The sequence below is a fragment of the Xiphophorus maculatus genome, chromosome 1 (assembly GCF_002775205.1).
Source record: "Xiphophorus maculatus strain JP 163 A chromosome 1, X_maculatus-5.0-male, whole genome shotgun sequence".
Lineage (NCBI taxonomy): Eukaryota > Metazoa > Chordata > Actinopteri > Cyprinodontiformes > Poeciliidae > Xiphophorus > Xiphophorus maculatus.
In genome coordinates this window covers 22,457,854-22,480,877 of record NC_036443.1, presented here as the reverse complement: position 1 = coordinate 22,480,877, position 23,024 = coordinate 22,457,854, and the positions used below count along the sequence as shown (strand labels likewise).

Below are 23,024 nucleotides of genomic sequence, written 5' to 3'. Positions count from 1 at the left end.
ATCTTGAAACTTTGGCTTTAATTAAAAAAATATATATTAATATATTATTCCTTTTTACTTTGCAAATGAATGAATAGCTCATTTTCAACCTATTGAATCAGTTACTTCAGACAAGATTTAAGTAATTAATCCTCTGCTTGTAATTTGACCTTATTGCAGCCTTTTTCTACCTTGCTCAGTCACCCAGTGGCTGCAGAGCGTGTTTGTCTCTCTTGAATTAGGTGAACCATTATAATCAGAGGCTCCAGCTGTTTTGTTGATGCAGCTGGAGGCTCTGGATACAGGAGCTGGCAGTGGCACCGCGTACTGTACGCACCCACAGCAGGAAAACAAGCTGGAAGACCTCTTTGATTTCGAGCGAAACCGCGAATGCTCGGGGCGTTTTTTCCATTCACACATTCTGATCTCAGAGTGTCTGAAATTTTGTGCAAAGCTGCAGAGAAACTCTTCTCATCCACAATTAGATTCACTTGCACTTGAGCTGCTAAAGATTTCAACAAGGAAGGTGTTTCTTTGTTCTTGTTTTGCATGGATAGCACGAAAAACATTTTTTTCTGTTGCTGTTTTGAAATCATGTCCAAGAAGCACAAGAGGAAATAAAGATCTCACAGTGGGAGGCAAGAGACTTGTCTTAGCTGTAGAAGCTTTTTGATTGCATGCCCTTTGGTGCTGTAATATTTTTCCAAATGTCAACAGAGGCAGCAACAATGAAGCAATTAGTGAAATGGTTTCCTTTACTTAGTGCCTTCAGTACTTCAGGAGAACAGAGTGTCAGATGCAGCAAACAAGTTTTTAAAAGCAAAATCAGTTTAACGCTCAGAGCACTTTGGATATTTTATATTCCAAAAGTGAACATTTAAATGTTTATTCCAAAGTTATGGTGCATAAACATGAACCCTCCTGTTTTTTTCCCTGCATCCATATCCATGTACTTATCTTAAATATTACCCCGTAATCTGTTAAGATTATTTTTGCTTTTGTTGCCAAGGAAGAAAATCCCTGCAATGACAGTTTAAGCTGCCAGAAATACAAGTGCTTGTGGCTTGAAATGCATTTATGACTGCTTTCTGCCCACCTCTGGCAATCAAAGCCACTGGTCTGGGAAATGTCTTGTGGCATGATATTTGAGTTGCTCACCCGCTGAAGGGTCAGTCTTGGCTGTTTTCATCAGCTTGTTCTTCTGGGATTTTATCTCATAAGTGCCTTCCTGGCAGATTTGTCCGATTTATAACCCGTGCAGACTCGGTGCCTGTGTCCAATTAAGTTTTTTAGTTTTAGTCAAACAACAAAAACAGCCTCCAGATTTGCCCAATCTCACTGTCACAAAACATCAATCTATGATATAAACCAAATTAACATTTTTACTGATGAATTGCTTGGTTTTACTGTTAGAAGTCATGACTTTTAAGTTTTGTAAGAACTTCAATAAGACCTATGTAGCATGTTGCCAGATATGAATTCATTAAAGCAAGCTGCTGGATCTAATTTCTATTAAATAAAAATGTGTGTAGTGCATAAACGGTGGCTGTCATAACAAATCAGCAGAGGGCTGCATTCACTTGATGATACAGCAGTTTCTAAAAGGATTTCCAATGGTGCCAGTGTTTAGGTTCAAATTTAACTGTGAAACTCTTTGGTGAGTACATTAAAGTGGTGACATTTGAATAAAAGCCTGGTGGGAGATCGCAGCCAGGGTAAAGTGCAGGAACATTTATAGTTATGCTGCTTTCTTTTAGAGCAAGGCAGCGTGTGCAGATTTCTCCAACAGTTCAATTCAGTGAAAGTAAATCTCCCCGCGCCTCAGAATAATGCTGTGTGTGGTGAGGGGTCTCCAGCGCCGTTTAGCTTCTAAAAAGACTGGCAGGCGGTGCAAACAATGATTTGATACAAAAATGTAGCTGAAAACTACACTATGTGAAATGCAGAGATGTTGGAAAATGTCAAAACTTTGTAAACAACAACTTTTTATTTAATACAATGTCAATTTTCTACTTTTATTATATTGCTTCATTATGTTTTGAGAGACATCTGTCTCATTTTCTATCTATTTATCAATCTACCTTTATATATATTTATATATATGTATACAAACCCCACTGCCCCCATTGAAATCCTCGTGCTTATTCCACCAAACATTCCTGAACTCTTCCTGAGTTAAAACATTAGTATTGTTGTTTCTAAATTAATATAAACTTGATTTCTTTTCATTATTTGAGGTCTGAAAGCACTGCATCTTTTTAGTTATTTTGACCATTTCTCATTTTCTACAAATAAATACAAAAATTTTTGCTTGGAATTTCAGAGACATGTTGTCGGTAGTTCATAGAATAAAAGAACAATGTTCATTAGATTCAAACACACAGCTATAAAATGTTAAATCAGAGAAACTGATCATTTTAAGTGGTCTCTTCATTTTTTTTCCCCCCAGAGCTAGTTTTATATTCCTTTATTTAATCAGGTAAACCCTGTTGAGATCTAGATCTCATTTTCAAGAGGGACCTGAGCAAAAAATTTGCAATACATAACATTTATACCAGCTGTTGTCTGAAAGCGTGAACAAGACGTCGTAAATTTCTATTCTACCTCAGTCAACAGAACAGTGCATTCACATTGGAGTAGGAAAATAAACACACTGTCTATTGTCACTGCTCAATTATTATTAGCCTGTCTGTAGATGATATTTGCTTGCAAAGAGTTATGATTGAAATCGTGCACGTCTAGCGTTGCAAGCCTTCATCAATGCGCACCAGCATGGCTCATTACAGGAAACCAGCCAGTTATAGCAATTATCATCTGGCCAACAACTACATGAAAATTGAATGAGTCGACACAGATATCTAACCCTGTGTTTTGCTGTAACACACCAGCAGAACGGCTCTTTTGTTTGTTTCTGCAAACCTGATCATGCCATAAAAGGAAAGAGCTTCCCCCCCTTTTTTTTATCGAACTGATCTCTTTATTCTTTAACTGGGTTTTCTATATTTTGATTCAACTCCCAGTCCAGAAACTATTTCAAATTTATTTTTTCATTTGTCCCTTGTGAGCAGACCATCTATGAAGGGAAGCATTTGAGCTAGATGGAGCCTCATGGAGCCTTGGGTGCGTTCTGTTCTCAGAGCTGTCGCCTTGTGTTAGTTGGGAGACACATTAATGCCAGGTGTGAACATGTCAAGTGAGTTTGCTGACTATGTGCTGCTTAGCAGAATTTTTTGAGCTGCTAATCAACCCAAAGTGGCGCACACTAAGAATATCGCTTTGCAATTTTTGTTGTTCTTTGTAGCGACACAAAAAGCTCAATTTCAGAAAGAAATAATAAGAGCATTTAGTAAAATCCATCATTCAGGTTTGAGTTTAAGTTTAAAAAATTGTGAGCTGAGAATTGTTCTTTAGTGGCTTAATAACAGGTCCTGCTCTAAATCTCCAAACATTGTGATGAATATGAAGGACAGAAACTTATCAGAACCAGCACTTTCTATTACCATGAAGCCCATATGAACCCATTCAAGGGTTGAGCAGATGCGTAAAACATATCAGTGCGTTGACATAAGATAAGATAAGATAAGATAAGATAAGATAAGATAAGATAAGATAAGATAAGATAAGATAAGATAAGATAAGATAAGATAAGATAAGATAAGATAAGATAAGACTTTATTGATCCCAAATGGGGGAATTTGGTTTGTCCTAGCGTAGCACACAATCAAAATTAAAATTAGTAAATAAATTATAAATATTAAATAAATAAAATAATAATAATAATAATAATAATAATAATAATAATAATAAACATACAAGAATAAATAACAATAGCAGTCGATAAGTTTGATGTACCATAACTTTCTTCAGGTCAATAGAAACAAAACTGAATTAATTATTTTTGGACCTAAAGTTGAACCATCTAGAGTCAGCATGCAGCTTTTTCTACAACAACTGGACTCTACTGATCTGAACCTTCAGAGACACATAAAGACAGTTACAAAGCCGGGCTTCTGTCGCCCGAAGAACACTTTCAGGATTAAAAGTACTAATGATCTGGAGAAATGCAGCTTTCTTTGGTCGCTTTGATTACTGCAGCAGTGTCCTCACAGGCCTGACTAAAAAGTCAATCAGGCAGCTGCAGCTGATCCAGAATGTTGCTGCTCATGTTCTCACTAAAACTAGGAAAATAGATCAAATCACCTCAGTTTTAAAGTCCTTACTGGTTCAGTGTCGCTCAGAGAACAGACTTTAAAATAGTAATGCTAGTTTATAAATCACTGAAGTCTAAGTGCTGTGCTATTGCCAAACGAGGTTGCTTAAATCATTAGCAGAAGTATCAATCATTTGTTACAAACATTTATTTATAAATATGAGACATTGAATAAATGTCCTCTAAAATGCTTGCTGTGAGATTAAGCAACAGCAATAAAAACAATATATACATAGCTCCACTTTTTGTTTATTATGCACTTTTAAAACTCGCAATATAACAAATCATGTAGATCTGAACATCCAGTGAGCTTGGAGCCATGAAGTTGTCATGCACTGAACTATTTATGGAATTGGTGAGTAGTGAACACAAATGTTTGTTTGGTTGGCATGTTGGTGGTGGTAGCCAATGCTAATTGTTTGATCATCAATTGTAGCTTCTTAAATTCAATATGTGTTTAAGATAATGAGATGAATGCTGATATCTTTAATTTGTCTGAAAGATTAGATTGTGGATATAATTGCATTTATTTCTGTATATAATAACTGAAACAAGTCTAGTTAACTAGCAGGCTGGTAATTTACTGGTCCTGTTTATTTCAATACAGGCCAGGTGATCCCTTTGTAGGATTAAAGGATGGTGAACTTCTGACAACTGGCTGGAGCCAGGAGAACCTGAAATTTACTCCATACTGGTCTGGTAGGAGTCTGATGGTCCATAACATTTCCCCCTCCATCTCACTACCTAGACACACAATCAATTATTCATCCCTTTTCTGGTGGAAACAAATTGCGCTTGGACATTTTTTCATCTCAAATAACTGGACAATTAAAACATGGACTTTTAAATGTGTGTCGGTCAGACAATGTGCTGACCAGCGGGGAAAGTTAGGACTCTTTGTGCACATCTAAATAGAAGATCTACTGCAGTACTGTGTATATATATTGTATTTATTTATTTATTTTGGTTTCCATGTATGTTTGTGTTTTGTGGTGTTCACTTAATTTTTTACTTTAAATACATAATATTGAAAGCAGTTATTCTTTTGTATTGTTTTATTGATTACTGACAACAGCTCCAGTAGATGAATCTAGTCTTCTGGTGTTATGCCATCTAGTCCCTTAACTACATTAAGTAGTGCTACACTTGCACTGTAGATGTTTCCAACAACGATATTTTTTTCTTTGGAATAATCTGAAATCATCCAAACATTATTGCTCTAAAAATCCAGCTTCTAGCTGCTGAGCACAGTGGACCAATTAGGCCGAAGAGCCGGTTTTAGTCCAGAATAAAGTACACACACAACTGCGCATCATTTCTTCCCCCGGCTCTGAGCGGCAGCGCTTTCAGTTGGGATTAACACAGTGGTCTCTGTGTTACAGTGCCAAGACTCAGCTTTAATTTGATGAGGCCCAAATTCAAAGAGTTCATTAGTAATTAGACACTTGGCTGCTAAATCGTGCTTGGCAACTGCTTGTTTTGGGTTCATGCTCAATAAAACTCAAGAGTGGCTCAAAGCTCTGCTTCTGAAGATGTGATTTAGTTAGTTGTCAATAAAAGGAGCCTATATATCAGGGAGACGTTAAGATTTCTTTTTTTTGGTTTTCGTTTTGAGTCTGCTGTTTCCAAGTTCTCTCGACACACTTGATTCCTTCACATTGCTCTTCCTGCGTGCTAAAAACCATCGGATTAGATTAACAAGATGCTTTAAATCTGTTCGTCTCGATTTGTTAGCCTTTAATTAGCGTTCGGAGCGCAGCCAGACTCTCAGCGAAATGGACTCCAGGGTGTTTGTTTGTCTGGTGGTCTGAGCCTCCAGCTGCACTGATATTAACTGCTGATTTCATCACTTCCAAGAAAAAATAAAAATCCCTTTACCATACTCCAGATTTTAATTACTCACCCAGACTCATGTTATTGTATGTTATTCTGGTGAACCATTAAAGTTTAACTAAATGTCTCCTGGCTAAAGCAAACTAGTCAGACAAAATTTAGGAGCCACCAGTCAAACCCAAGCACATCTTTCTTTAGGGTCCAGATAGGTGAGGCTTCAGCTGAGTAACTGTGTATAGCCCAGAGCTGCTGCATTGTCAGTGATTGGATGGCTGGGTTTATGGGTCTGTGTCTGAACTTTATTATGAAACGTTCAATAAACTGTTCCACTCTGGCAATGCCCGTCCATTTGAGAGGCAGCAAAATGCCACAGAAAAACCATCATGTTGAGCTTTATAGTCAGTTTTCTGTCCTTTTTGATTTATTCAGGAATATTATTTTAAGCTCCAGCTGAGCAGAGAGAAAGTTCACTGATAAAAACTTAAGAGACCTTTCTGAACGGTGTGAAAAATGAAACTGAGGTTCACTTTTTGTTCGGAAGCAGGTGACTGTTCTATTCAGGATTCTGCAGACTCATAACTCCATGCTAAATTAAAAGGCATTAAATTTGCATGTAAAATAAAAGTGAATATCTGTGGGGGAATTTTTCTGCCATAATAGCACTTTCAGTTCTGCACACATTTTCAGTCTGAAAGCAGGATTTCATGTCTTTTGTTCTCAAAACTTTTAATACTATTGCTTACATTTTTATTTTGAAAGCAGGACTTCATGTCTTTCTTCACAAAACTTGTGATGCCTTTACTAAAAACTTCTGCTTGCTTCTGGAACTAAAATGCACTGTTGCCTGGCAACCTCTCAGCCAATAGAATGAAAGTGTTGTACTGGGTGCGTTTGTTTCCTTCTAGAGGGTGTGCCTGTGTGGTTACTATCAATTGTAGCAACCTGCGCCACCCACTGGATGTAGGGAGTGGGTTGGAACAAACTCCTGCCTAAGATCAGTAGCTGTTAGCGATCAGTAGCACACTGCTAGCGGATGTTTAGTGTAACACGGGGCAGAAAGCTGAGGCTGTTGTCAATTCTGCGTCCTGATTCGCCCATTTGGGAAGGAAAACAACAACCATGATGGACTATATGAGGATTAAATTGTTAATATGCTGGATCCAGTCGGACAACAACTTCAAATGTGTAAACTATGCTCCACCGTTAGCATCCATGTTTACTTCCGCAAACAGAGCACTGCTTCTTTTTAGGTTGGTTGGCAAAACACTGAGAACGATGACGCTGTTGCGCCCTCTACTGCGCAGGTCGTTGCCGTTCACACTGCAGAACACATTCAAGTCGCATTTATTTGGAAGTGTGAATGGCCGCCGCCAAAAAAAATTTGGTTTGACAAAAAATTGGAATTGGGTCACTTCAGGCTGCAGTGTGAGCACAAAGAGAAGTTTTTAGTACAAGTTTTGAGAAGAAAAACATAAAGTCCTGCTTTCAAAATAAAATTGAAAGCAAAAGTATAAAAAGTTTTGAGAACAGAAGACATGAAATCCTGCTTTCAGACTGAAAATGTGTGCTCTTGGATTATGGCAGAAAAATTCCTCAAATTTCTCTCTCTTTTTCTCCAGGTATGAGATCAGGGACATACACCTGGTGGAGGAGAGCGTTCTGGAGAGCCTGAAGCTCAAAACCGACTTCCAGAACTTCAAGCCGAGACCTTTCAACATGCGGGAATTCTACGACCGCACCGGCCACAACCTCAACGACATGCTGCTGTCCTGCCACTTCCACGGCACAGAGTGCAGACCGGAGCACTTCAAAGTGGTGAGTTTCTCTCCTCAACTGGGTTCATTGTAAGGCTGCAAGCCCTCGGCGTCAGGAGCTGCCAGTAAATATTTGGAAGCTGGATTGCAAATATTAGAGCCAATGCTTTTCTTTTTCCACACACATTACATTTTGGGCTCTTTGTTCACCCTCTTTAGCATTTCACACAATGTTCACATCCAACCAAAGCCCATGCAAATGAGACTGGTCAGTAGAGGCTAGAAAACAGAAAAGATGAAGCATCAACAGGTTTAAACTTTCATGTTTTTTCTGTGCATAGATGCTGTTCAGGTCCTGGACCATTAGAAAGCATAAAATACTAAACAGGTTGCAAGGAATTATTTAACTCTGAAAGCAAAGTAGGAGTAGATGGTGAGAAGTTTTCAACCCCTCGTCGCGGTCATGAATGCCATTTTAATTTAAGGGTTATAACCTTTTCAAGCCATTATTTTTAAAGGGTGAAGTCATTATGCAGCTAACAAATTTAGTGAATTTTGGCATATCAGGTGACCAAATAAGTTGGAATATAAAATGAATGAAATTTGGATTTATGTCCTTTAAATATTTTCTTTTTGTATTAATCAAACATTTGACATGCCTGAATGTTTGATCAGCTTGTCAGAATCGGAACCGATCGTTTAAACTGGTTGGACGGAACCAGGCCTTTAAATAATGGATGATGATGAAGAAGTTAAATGTTGTTTGGTTTTGCTGTTGGTTTGAAGTGAAGCTGGAGAATCTGGAGGAAGTTATTAATTAATTATTGCACCCACTGTGCAACATACTAAGTCATCCCTCAGCATCATGCTAACACCGCCTTGCTACTTGGTACAATGTTTTTGCTTTTGACAGCCTCATCATCACCTCTGATCATTTTTTCTCTTTTAATCATTAAACTTTTCTCCAGAAGACAGTTTGCTTTAATGGAGCTACCATTTCTGTTTTTACCATCTTATTTCTGTTTACACTCTCAGTGCTTGGTGATATAAAACACACTCTTGTTCCAGCTGCTTTTGGATCATAGGGTTTTTCCTGAACATCCCAACCAAATTTCTGTCATCTCAGAATTATTTTATTGGACTTTGTTGCGAACATGTATAGCGGACCCCGCCTATTCTTGCTGCAGACTTTGTGGATTTACCTCTCCGTTGTTTTTTCTCGTGGAAATGTTTCAGCGAAGTCCGACCACGGCGTTGTTTACTTTAAAATGGAGGTCTGTGATGAATGACGAGGTTCTGACTGTTAAAACTCTCCAGGCAGTCACTGAAATGTCACTGAGAAAAATTACGGTGGTTAAACTCGGATCATAGACTAGAATGAAGCAACTGCTAAAGTCATCACCTCTGCAGCTTAATTTATGTGCCTCCCCTAAAACTGAAGCGGTGTTAATTAGACATATTATTAACATCTGCCCACACAGATGTTTCACCAGGAGCCAGAACTGAAGTGCAGATACTTTTCAGCATAGTGTGGAGTTGTACAAAGCAGAATTAAGGTTATATTTTACGTGCTGCAGATTGTGAGCGTGTTTGGAAATGCAGATGATTTTCTTCACCTCCATAACAAAGAAAATCCCTAAAGGTCCGATGATAAATAACCTGGGGTGTAAAGTTTCTCAAAGAAATCCAAACCAGGTATGGCTGTCTCTTCCTTTTTAAAAGTTCGGTCAACACGGACTTGGTTTAATTTTTAATAGGGTTATCATTAAATATCAAGTTCTTTAGATCATTTCTAGTATTTTCCTTTTTTTTCCTCTTACATTTTTACAATATAATTTCTGTTTTCACTTTTTGTACTTGCAAAAGGGAAAGAAATAAAATTTTTATCTCTTATGATGCTGCTGAGTTTTCCCTCCTGCTTGAGCGCTGCTGTTTGTTCAGTAACAACACTGCTGGTGCTTTCAGCCTTTCTGCCAGTTTAAAACCAGCAGAAAGGCTGAAAACCATTTTAACAGTCAAAATGACCCAAAATCAAAAGCACTCATTTTCACCTTGTGCTGTGTAGATATTAAAGAATGTTCTTAATTTCCAGTCTTTGAAAACAGACAAAACACTCTAAAATTACATTATGAACTTAATTACATCAAATATAAATTGCAGTCTTTACTATTTTCTTATTTTTTCTGCCTGGATTTTATCCACTGACTTTGCTTAGATTTCAACACATTACATCCACACTAAACTTATTCTATTTTATTGTGTTTGTATGTCATAAACCAACAAAAAGTAGAGTATAAAAATTATTTTACCACTAAAAATATCTTAGCTTTACATTTGTTTTCATCCTCCGGTAGTCTGACGCATCTAAATAAAATTTTGTGTAACCAATGGCCTTCAAAATTCAACAAATTAGTAGGTCTCGAAGAGTTCAATTAATTTTCTCACTATTACACATCTGTAAACCTACCAAGAAGAAGAAATTTCCAAAATTTAGAGTCCGTTTGATTATAAACTCCACAAAGCACATATTCATGGAAAAGTAAGAAGATACAAATCAACATTTGTCAAAAGTTATGAAGGGTGCAGAGCAATAATGTTAAAGACAGGGATCTAGATTTATCTTAGATTATTTTCAGACCTTTATCTTTTTGTTTGTAGATCTTTAAGTCTTATCTCAGCTCATTCTGCGTTAATCAGTCTCCTCCTTTATTTCCCTGCTTTGTCCTCTGATTAGTTCATCTGGTTCCTTTGTGATTCTCCACCCTGCCTCAGTATTTAGGTTCCTGGTTTTTCATTATTCATCGCTCGGTTCTTCTGTTTACTATCCACGTTCGATGACCTTCTCTCCCTGCGGTTTTCCCTGTAAGTTCCTCTTATTTTATTAAAGCACTCTGTTTAGCCACAGTTTTCTCTACATTTGGGTTCTTTCTAATCTCAACCAGGACAGTATCCTTTTCCATATACTTACCAGCTCTCTGCTACTTCTATTAATTAACAATAAAATTAAAGTGTTGGGTTGTAATGTGACAAAATGTACTCGTTTATGAGGAGAAAGCTCGTTACATTTAACTAACAAAATAATGAAAACTTAAATAAAGAAAAACGGTAATTAAAGTGAAAAACGATTACTATCTGGAAATATATTGTGCTTTTATAAAACTAACTAAAGCATATTCAAATTATAGATATAATATCCTCCGATTTCGTGTTTATGACTCTATTTATTACTCTGCTGGTAAATTACGGTAGTCCATACTCGGTACTTATACTAGTCGGCAAAATGGTGACACTAAAAGCTGAGAGAAAAGTTCAGCGTCATTTGGTTGTCCAATAATAATTTAATAAATGTTTTGTTAAAATGTTGTCTTTTGTTGAATAATCATTACCTGATTGGTGTAAATATGATCACAAATACAATTCTTTTAACCTCTTTGATTTCAGCACATAAAAAATAACCAAAGTATGAAAAAATTAAAACTACTACTTTAGCTAATAAAAACTAAATTAAAACTAAATTAGGTCTAATTAATAAAAACTAATAAAAACTACCAAACACAATTAAAACTACCTGAATTACACAAATAAAAAGTCACAACAAAATAAACAATTATAACCCTGATTCTGGGAGAAATGTTTTCTTTTGCAGAAACATTCTTCATTTTTTATAAATATTTGTACATCAAAGATTTATGATGAGGTTAATGAAACTCATTTTCATTTTGGGCCAAATCAAGATCCTGAATACTCTTTAACGGCCGGTTGTGCCAGAATGTGTTCACAAACTGCTAAAATATCAATGAATTATTAAAATTAAATAATATTATTGAACATCTTTTCAGTCCCTCCAGAATTTTGTGATTCTTCTTGCTATAAAAGTGGAAATATTTGCGATATTATTTATGACGGTAAATGCCACTTTTTACTACTCACTGTATGGCTCATGGACTACAATCTGACATCAATTAAAGCTGAGGCAGCTGTTTAGTACAAGTAAGAAAGTTTTTGACAATTTTTGAGAAATCTGCAATAAACTCCCAACTGATTGATATAATTTAGCAGTAAACAGATAAAAACGGCATTGATTTGATTGAAAACATAATATTAAAGCACACTTAATGTCTAGTCTCGACTCTATAGGGCCACATAAAAAGCTGTCGCGTGCCGGATTTGGCCCACGGGCCCTGAGTTTGACACCTGTGCTGTACATGCTTTGACATAAAACCTTTGTGATAAAGAAATGTTGAGAACTCTAACTGAAGTTAGCATGTTGGAGCAAGTCCACTGATTTTCTGTACTTCTGTCTAATGCGACTTAGTGTTGCTGCTTTTGCAGACAAAGCAATAAAGTTTCATCAACTGTGACCACCGTTTAACTTGTCTTCAAGTTGCGTCATAACAAGGCCTCTAATGAGTTTGTTTTCCCCTGAAGTGAGAACAGGAAGCATAATTTCCACCACCAAGCGGTCCCTTTGAGTCGTGGGAGGAAGCTTGTGGTTGTGTGGCGCTTTAATGATGCCAGAGCAGAGAGCATGTCTCCTTAACCCGAACGTTGCATCACTTCTCTGCACCGATGGGCACGTCTTGTCCAACATTTGATTAGTTCTGCCTCGGCTCTTTCAGATGCTGAAATATGAAATGTGGAGACGTGAACGCCTGGAACATGAGGCGCGCCTCTGATTCCTGCTGAAGCATCTCGCTGATCTCTCCGTGTTTCAAATAAATCGAAAATAATGACATCTTCTTGCAGTTGGATCAGTCCAAGAATCATTTTCCTATTCCTTTTCTTTTTTTTATTTTGTCAAAATGTAATTGAGGCTGTAAGGAAGGGCTGAGAAAATTAAATTTGGCAAGAACAGAGTGACAGCGGAAAGGTGCTCAGCCCCCGGAGAGGTTTAAGGTCTTGATTTCTTTCCTCTCGTCATCCTTTTCTAATCTACATCACATCACATCCACCAAACTGTAAAACACACTTCCTTTGAAGGCCGCCTTTGATGCGAGGCATTGTTAATCTTTACGGCGTTCCACGGCAACGTGCCTGATGAATAAAGAAAGAACTATATCCCAACTGGCTGATCTTTGTGAAAAGATCAAACCGAGAAACGAGGCCGATAAGACTCCGCCTCATACTGTTTGTTAAAAGAGCGCAAAATCAGCTCTCAAATGATTTAACAGGATCTATTCTATTTTTAAAAAATACGATAAAAAACAAAAAGTGTCTAAATGTCTCCAAGACAATTTTTTTAAACAAATACTGAAATAAAGAGTATAAGCCCTTTTTAATATATTATAAAAGGGGTTTATTTATTATAATTTAGCTGTGGTTGATAAGTGGAGTCCCTGCAGAGGAGAATTACACCGTCATTGTTTGGACTTGACAGGTTTAAGAATATTTTTTGGGAAATATAGCTTGAGTTTAATTAAAATTGGAGTGGATGTTTTCTTTTTAATGAATGCTCTGAAAAACTGAGCTGCTGCCAAATTTACCAACCTATGAATCTGTCATTAATATGCTAAAACGTCTCACTGACTTTGACAGAAAAGAGTGCTGAGCTGTCGGATTCAGAAGTGTGAGCGAGGCACGATAATGACATAGTAAACAGGGCATGTTGGCGGCCATGTTGGACACGTTGTTTGTTTTGGGACAGAATCTGATAAGACATTTAAAATCTGGTACCTTTTTAATGTCATGTTCTGTTTGGTAAGAGTTCAGCAAGTAGTTTGTCAAGATGTTGTCTTTTGTTAATTTTACAAGACCCAAACAAGATGTGCAACATAATAGTTAAAGTCATCAGTTAAAGTGACAATTTATAAATTGTCTGGAAAAGAGAGCGTGCCTCACAGCAGATGTAATCTTTCTATATTTTGCGAAGTTATTTTAATATTTTTAGTTTATATTTGTGCATTTGTATTTGACCTTTCAGTGCGAATAGTTTGTAGAATCATCTTTTGTTGCAACCACAGTTTCCTGACCCACATGGAGAATCACAAATGAATAATTAAATGAGTTAAAATCACAAACGTGCAAATCAGAGAAGCTCTATGTTCGAATTTCAGCGAAATCTGAGGATGAGAGGAGATTTTAGAATGACAAGGGAGTTTAGGAAGATGAATGTTAAAGCAGGTTTGTGGTTCTGGGTTTGAAGCAAAGATTTGTGTTCTAGAAAAGTTCTGGGAATCATTGGGGGGGAAACGGATGTCCGGATGACTCTGAACAGAGAAAACTGGAGAGTTTCCAGCCGGAGATAATAGAGCAGCAGTGGGCGACCATAGAGCATGTCTCTGCTTCTGAGGTTCTTGTTGAAAAGATTGAGAGATTGTTGATGAAACCAGCAAGACAAGAAACAAGCTGGAACCAGGTAAGATCGGAAACGTCAACAAGAGACTGGAAATGCTCTTTTTGTGGGTTTTACCTTCCAGCTTTAGACATTTAGAGATTATGACTGGACAATAAATCAATAATAATATCTATATAGACATGATCAATATAAATAGATAATACATCTGACAGAATATTCAATAATTTCACTGAACTCTGATCCAGAACCACACAACATTCCGGGGAATGTAGGCAGAGGAAAGACTTTAGCCAGCTAAGAGAGGTTTTTGGATTCAACTCACTCTTTGGTTACCTAGCAACAACCTGTTGCGTAACTTGCGCAGCAGCAGTTTAAGGTTTGCCACTGTGCCTCATAACTGCTTAAAAATAACAAAGACAACTTTTAGTGAAAACTGTGGATAAAAGAGGAAAAGTCTCGCCACCAGTTTGGGAATATTTAAGATATTTAAAACCCAAAAAACTAATCAATGATTATCAATATCGGCAGATATGAAACGCTTACATTGTGAAAAGTTTTTCAGATTTATTAGAGAATAAAACTTTGGTCCATTGTTCTTTGCAGAATATCTCAAGTTCACTGAATGTGAGTTTTCAAGTTTGGTCTGGACTTTGACTGAGCCATTCTAGTAAATTAGCTCTGGTTGTAGGTTTAGGGTTGTTCTTCTGTTGTGAGCATTTTCAAATCTTTTGCAGCCTCTGGCAGGTTTTCTACCAGCGTTTCCTGCATTCAGTTCAGTTTTATCTTCCCATTAAATTCAGACTAAACATGTATCCCCACAGGATAATGCTTCCACTACCATGTTTCAGCAGGGGTTAGCGGTTTTAAAGAAGGACTGTACCTTAGGATTATTTTACTAATCGATTTTATCAGTTGATTATTCTGACGATTAATCAGATTTTAAAAAGATTTTTCATTAACCGCTGAAGCATTTTCTTTACACAATATTAGACATGCATTAAAAGATGCAAATGTTTCTTTAATGTTTATTGGTCTTTAAGAGGGGAAACTTGCATTATTCTGCCATTCTCAATACATTTCTTGAAAATGGTCTCAAAACAACAATTGGGACAATTTATCCACCAGCTAAATTTGTTATTGTGACAGGGCAACCCGTCACTGCTGTGATTGTGAGACACCTGCAGAAACGCTCCCACCTGATCAAGTTTCTTTTTCTGAAAGGGAAGGGGGATTTTACACACTAAACTAACTTGTTAGAGAAATAGAAATAGGTACATAAAGTGAAAATATTTTGAACGCTAAGAGCAATCGGAGTCACTTGTGAAGTCCTTTTGCTCCGAGCTTCTCTCTGAGGACTGGATAAATGCTTTACCAGTTGCAGCAGAGTTATCAGAAGCCCCCAGCGCCCCTCCTGAGCTCCTCAGCGTTTGAGGGGAATCATCATGGCTAATTGGACTCTGAGGCATTTCTGGTGTTGACAGCAAACTGTACTCATTTTACAACCCACTCACCAGTGAACTCTAGCAAAGGGGAACCAAGAGAGAGTCCCACTCTGACAAGAGCTTCTCTTGGTCTAATGCCTGGCCCTTTTTTGTTTGTCAAGGAATCTGACAGCTGTACCCCGGGAATAGATGTGCGTTTGTGAGCCGCGCCGTGCTGCAGAAGTGACAGTTGCCTTCTAATTTCTGTACTCTGATTGCAGCTGTCATGTCTCAAGTAAGAAACATGCATTTGGAGATGCTGCAGACAAAATGAAAGATATGTCAAAAAAAGAGAGGAGGCAGCCTTGGGAAGCTCTGGATTTTTATATTTCATGGCTGGAGATGTGTTCTGCTTTAAAATTAGACATGCAAAACTTTAAGGATAATTCTGCCCACTTTAAATTCTTTATATTTTGGTTATATGTCTACACTCCTTAGAGAAATCTAGAGGTGAACACTTTCTGTCTTGATGTGACCATAAGTTCTGGATTATCCGGCTCACATTTACAGGTTATAGATTAGTTTATGGTCCCTGTGGAGGAGAAACAGGCCCACAGCATCACAGAGCCGCCATCAGACTTAAAAATGGGAATAGTTCAAATGTTGACATGAAAGAAAGAGCCAAATGACAGAAAGATGTCCTAAAGACGGAAAAAGAGAATAAAAAGTGAGACATGGGGATTAAAACAGATGGATCTGACAATAGCTGAATGTGAGTCAGGAGTATAAATACAGCTGAGGATGTTTACTGGGACAGAGAAGGGAAAATAATTGACTGAAATAGACATAAAGAATTATTAAATCTATAACTAACATGAAAGAAGCATATTGAATAACAAAACATAAAACAACTCAAAATATAAGAACTAGAACTCAGGAGAAACTGAGCTTGAATTTTGACAGATCGTAGCAGAATGAGCTGCTTTTCCCTTTATTTGGTCGTTTTACGTCAAACTCCTCAACTGTTTGTTAAAGAAAATCTTAATCTACCCGTAGCAGCTCTAGTTACGTTCAAGTTAAAAAAAGAAAATGTTTACATTTGTGATAATATAAAACAGGACATAAAACAGGACAAAAACAATCAGTTAGCTTGTAGGTGGTGTTTAATTTGTTGCTATGAAGACTTGGTAACAAGAGACCAATGTTTACTGCAGGTCCCTAAAAATGGACTTTGGAGATTTCATTTCGCCTCCGTTGCTGTCCTGCTGACTATTAGTGCTGACAAGATAAATGTGGTTTCTCCTGCAGCCTACAGGCCAACGACCAAAAGAAATGGGCCTCTGCAATACTTCATATTTATTCCCCAGGGGGGAAAAGTTGTATATTACTAATTGTAGGTTCCTAATTAGGCTTAAGTTTTACGGGTTTTTACACATCTTTACTAGCGGTGCCAATAAATGTGCCTGGTGCTGTATGCATTTAACCAACTGAAGGCCTTTTGGTAATGATGTATTTTCTCTTGCTACCTTCAGGGAGTTGATTCTTACAATGCCTTGGTATGAACTGACCCAGTTTCAATGTGGAACATATGAAGTGTTGGGAAAATATTCAGCAGGACTCTGCACTGACTGCAGAAGTGGATTTCAGTGGCACTGAAAGTTTTATTGTGCCGTAGGATTGCTGTTGTACAGTAGACACACTCAGAGTGTCTAATTAATTATTTGACTGCTGGAGAGTTCATGTACTGATGATCTTGAATTCTTAAGGAGTAACCCTGCAGGGGACACTGAGCTCAGATTTCTCTGACAGCTTCGGCAATCTGGGGGGCTGGAATAGAGCCAAGCTCAAGCAGGATGGTGTCGCATATTTCATTTGGCAAAAATATTCTTAAGGCTTGCATCTCCTCTGGGTTTTTAGGGCCTGAGGCGACAGATGTGAAGCGCAGCCACCACCCACATCGCCCAGCGGCTTTGGGTCAGCACAGCTGCTCTTTGCAGTCTGGCTTCTGAAACTGTCGTCGTGTGCCGAGCGAGAGAATGCGTGCCAGCTCTGGCTTTTCTTTCCTCTCTCTGCCAAAGGTCTTTGACAGTTTTCTGCATTTACCCTTCATCACTTTTCCTGCACAGCAAACTCCTCACATCCTCTCCCATGGGCATGACGATGCTCATTATGCTTTCATCTCTCGTCTTCGTTCTTTCTCTCTCTCCTCCTCTACATCGCTTCTTTGCCCTCCTCTTTGTTCTCTCTGCTCCTATTATACACTCCTTTGACTTCCCAAGTCGCAAGCTTTTGTTTAAGTAAAAAAATAGAAATGCTAAACATTGGGATGAGCAGAATTGGACAATAAACAGGAAATTAAATTTCCTTCCACCATCAGCAGCACAGTGATTAACTTATGAACACCTTTGAGAGATGAATATTTCCCCCACAGTGCTGAAGAAGAGGTATTTACTGCTGACCAACCCCAAATGGTGATTGCTGCCACATTACCCAGGTCGCCGTAAACCCCCAGCACAAATAATAGATGTTTTATATTAAAGTCAGGCTTTATAACAAAGCAGGAACCCCAAAGCACTACTTTATTACAATTATTTTAAGTTAACGATTAATTGATAAGCAGCCATTTTCTTAAAAACCTGAGTTTTCTCTTCTATCAAGAGGTTTCACCATCTTTCCAAAACATAAACCTTTTATAATATGCTGAATTTACAAAAGAAATCATAAAATTTTAACATTATTTTGTGCGAACTGTAATAAATACTGACTGAATAAACAGAAAATTATGGTTCTCTTACATTTGCTGGTTTTTGGATGATAAGCTGACGCTGCTTTGTCATGCAGCTCGGATGAATGAGCGTTATTAAAACTTATAGAGCTCGTTGAGTGTTTATATCTTTTTAAACACTCAACTTATTAAACACTCACCCACCTCTAATATGATAAAATCCCTCTACTCAGTATTAAATCTGACAATTTACCTATTTGTTTTGTCTCAGATCAGTTATTTGGCTTCATTTACCATTTTAACATTTGAAACACATTAGTTATGCGCTAATTAGTTGATTTTGAGTGGTCTCCCCTCAGTTCAAACATCCACACAGAAGAGTGTTGTTTGTGCACCCTTGTGGTGCTGATGTTTACTGTAGGAAAATATCCCAAAGTGTGCCAAGAGTAAACTCCTGTCACCAACGGCTTCATGGTGCGTCTCTAATCAGCAAAGCTAATAAAAAAAATCTTCATGTAAAATTATTTCAGATCAGTTAACTACAAATATTGATCCCAATCATTCTTCCAATTAAACTCCAACATCCGCTTCAATAATCCCAAACAAATCTGCTCATCCGAAAGACATTTTGGTTCCTCTTAGTTTTGTTTTTTTTGGGGGTTTTTTGCTACAGCATCTCAATGTCTGATTTTAGGATGGATCAGTGTTGCTGCGCTCAGTGTCTCTGATGCCAAGATGGGGGAAACACTTTTTCCATAGACATCTCAGACCGAGGAAGGAGGACAGTGGGGCTGAAAATAGTATTGGGCTGGCTGCACCGCTGTGCACATGGTTTATTCATTCTGAGGATTAGTGCAGGTGACTTAAGGGCCCGGTTCTGTGTGAACTGGTGGCAGGCTTGCAAAGGGCTGTCTGGTACTGAGACGGACTGGTTGGACTGAGGAGGCTGGGGAGGAATGATGCTGCAGTTTAGACTGTGAAGCATTGCTGCACTCAAGCGACCACGGATCAGCCCAGATGCATATTTTTAGAAGTTTCTGTTGGATGCTGGCTAGTCATCTTCAATAATGAGAATATTTAGTCATGTGCTGAAATTGTTGTTTTCTCGTGAGCAGATTTAGAAGTGAATTCGGATGCAGGATGCATGAATCATGGAGGTTGAAAATGCCAAATGAAAACTTGTTAAAGGATTTTTATCCTTCATCCCAAAGAAGAAAACACTGAATCAATAATCAAAATCTGAAATCAAAACCAAAGTACACAAACGCCGGCTAGAAACAGGAATAAAGTGAAGACCTTAACAAGAAAAACACTGAGATTTTTATAGAGGCATAACTTATGCATCACTTCATCTTCTGTCTATGACCCAAAAAAGGTTACCCCAATCCCTTAAAGGCATCACAAGATCTGGACCAGATAAAACTAACACAAAAAATATGTCTTTTCTAATATATGTTTTCAATCTGATAGCTTTATGTAATGTTTCAGACTGACAGCAGCATGATAAAATTCATTATTGTGGCATTTTCCTCACCTCTTTCTGTCCCGTCTTTACTAGGAACGGTTGAGATGTAAGGCAGCGGTGAGCTAACATGTAGAGACGTGCAGAAAAAAGGTGTCCTAAATACGTCTGAAAGTCCAGGACAAAAAGGCCCAGAGGAACAAGATCTTACTTAAACTTGATCTCATCACATCTTAAGCAGCATGTGGAGAAGAATTGGGAGGATAAAAGAGGATTGTTCATGGAGTTGTGTGAACAGATGTGACCTTTACAGAAGTCTTTTAGTCAGCTTTGACACTCGAACGAGACCAGTTTGTAAAAAGAGTAATACCATATCTCCTGCAAACACTGCTTATGTAACCAGGTTGTATTTCTCTTTTGTTATAATTACACAAAATGCCTTTTTTTTGTTGTTTGTATTGTTCCTTACCTGACTGAAACACCTCTAAAAAATCTGTCATTGTTTTAACTGTTTAAGATCGGAAGACCTGCCTTTTTATTTCTTCTTCTGTGGTACTGTCTTTAAATTGTTTGCGCCCCTTAGGCCCTCCCCTTTTGTCATGTTGTCCTGCTGTTTATTTTTCATCTTACTACATCCAGTTTATTTATAGATTTATTAAGTTAATTTTTGTTATGTACTTTTGTTTTGTGTAGGACGTGGAGCGGACAGCCTATAACACTGTTGTTTTCTGTTTGTTGTTGTCAGAAAAAATCCAGAAACCATCCTTTTTAAAGACAAACCGTGTCACGGTCTGATCAATCAATAAAACCAGCACAACGCAGAAAGGATCCGGTTACACTTACACAGCAGAGATCTAAATTATGATGGTGTGTCATTACCAAACAATCAGCTCTGAGCAATTTAGGTGGGGGGAAATAAACTAACTTTTAATAGGAGTAATAAAGCCGCCATCCTTAGCAGAAGAAATTGCAGTAAGTATTTTTCATCCCACCAGAGGAATTTTGGCCCATACTGCTATTAACAGTGGCAGATTTGTGCATATACCGGCTACTTAAAGTCATAGTATGTATCACAAATAATGTCAGTTCAAGTTTTGCGTTTTGATTTTCTTGTATCGTGTGAACTTCTTAGTGTGTTCCAGGTTATTTTCCTCTTGGTAGCCAACATAAGCTGGCTGGTCAGACATTTTCTTTCAGGATTTTCTAGTAGAGACCAATGTTTCCATCAGGAATAGTCATCTAGTTCCTGCAGCACCAAAGAAGCACCAAACCATCACAGTAATATCAGATGTCAGGTTGCCAGGTTATTTGGGTATTGTTCTTTTTTTCATAATAAATGTAGCTTTTTGTAGGCTGTATTTGTCAAACTACTTGGTTCATTGGAAGCTTGTAAGTGTGGGAAAAAAGCACAAAGAGAAATATATAATGGGACAAATAAAATTTAATGACATTGTATCTTCCTCAATACAGCTACAGCCTTCAACAGACTCCCATCTTCCACTTTCTGGCTATTTGAAACAGAACATCTTCGTGAGATGCTAGACTAATGCTAGCATGTTTACTCTGCAATGAATATGGACGGATGACAATTTAACTTGTAAAATCTTTCTAGGTAATTCCAGGCAATCATCTGCAGACAGAACTTTCACAAGTTTCCTCCTGCATCATAAACTTGATACTGTTTTAAACGTCATAAAATTTAATTACTTGTGTTTCAAAAATCTGGCAGATATCAACAGTTTAAGTAAATTGTGCCAATCAAGCCACCTCATTACTGAAACACATCCGACTTGAGAGCCTTTATGAAAGTGCTACAACCAACAATAAAAAAAAAGATTACAAAAAAGGTTACAGCACCCAGCTGATTCAAAATCCTAATGTTTTAATTTGTAGCAGCAGTGCAAAACTAAAAAACAGACAAATCAGATTTACTTTCCTTTCCTTTACAAGCAGATAGATGGGCATGAAATGAAAGATTTCCCAAATGCAAATGAAATTAAACTAGAATCGTCCGAGCAGTTGTATAGTTAAAGCAGGTTATTGAGCAAGATGCCCACACGCACGCACACACACACACACACACACACACACCCACCATCTCCCCTCAGTAATCCTGTATTATAAAGGAACACGTACTGTAAACACTGCTGATTGATAGCAGACAACAAGTAAACCGGTAAACAATCCAATAATCCTGCCACAGTACAAACAGCAGCTGGCAGAGACACGAGAGCTGAGAGAAGCAGCATTTTCAAACAAATCCTGCTTTCATGTGTTTTTTTTCCCCCATTTGTGTAAAAAGCACACAGGAGCTGTGGGCAGACAGACGAGGGGGCCTCTGTGTGTAACAAGGTCGCTGAGATGGACGCAGGGCAAGGCAAAGTGAGAAAGGACAGATGGGAGCAGCTGTAGTGACAGGTGAGGATGTAGCCGGTACGAAGCGCCGCAGCCAAGGGCTCGGCATGAGGCAAGGGCGAAAGGATGAAGGAGAGGGAAGTGAAGCAAAAAGAGCGGGAGGCATTTTGGCCAGCAAAAAAACAAACAAACTAGAATTATAATATGAAGAGTTGGAAGAAGAAATACTCTGGGTGTCTAACGCTAACACAGCTCTAATGAGTATTTATTATGCAGGAATATTCTCTCTCCTCATATTAAACACATTTATTAGTGCTGTTACTGGTGGTCTGCTTGACTAATTATCTAGTTTAAAACAAGGATATTTTTTTTAAAACATATAATAAATTAAAGGAGACCTGATGTACTTCTATTTGAGTCTCGTTTTTTGTTGGTGCCTTCCGAATTCAAAAACCTTCCGAATTTAACGTCACAAATCAGCAGGCACTGCCCGTCACCTAGCAACCTTAGCGAAGCCCAGGCCTTTACCTAGCAACCTTAGTGAATATAAGCCCGTCACCTAGCAACCCAAGCAGAATTCCAACATGCTTAATTATTTTACTAATATACTGTGTTACATTTACATGAGTAACTTTTTGGACTAATGTACATTCCTAATTAGTTTTTATTACTCTTTTATTTGGGTAATATTTCTATGAACCATTGCTACTCCTACTTTTAGTCAAATTTATGGATATTTTACAAAACGACTTCAGTGAAAGGAAAAAAAAAACATATTTTAATCAAAAATGTAAGAGGCACAGACACACAAATGGATACTTATTTTAAATATAGACCTGTATTTGTTCACAATCTTTGTTGTTCTCATGCTATTTTCTATCTGCTGAGCCCACAACTTGTAGATAGTGAATATACAGTCGACAGCTTACATCATTGATGGAAGTACTTTACCCTTTTCTAACATAAAGTACTTATTACCTATTGTAAGTA

The 23,024-nt window shown here is 37.7% G+C and overlaps 1 protein-coding gene across 2 annotated transcripts in view; it reads left to right on the top strand.

Annotated features, from left to right (window-relative positions):
* Positions 1-23,024, top strand: part of LOC102231419 (acid-sensing ion channel 1A-like) — a 70,785-nt gene that overhangs the window by 3,002 nt on the left and 44,759 nt on the right. For both annotated transcript variants that reach the window (XM_005801744.2, XM_023345987.1), the window contains exon 2: positions 7,642-7,837. In XM_005801744.2, coding sequence (XP_005801801.1) covers positions 7,642-7,837 — 196 coding nt within the window. The remainder of the gene's footprint in view (positions 1-7,641; positions 7,838-23,024) is intronic.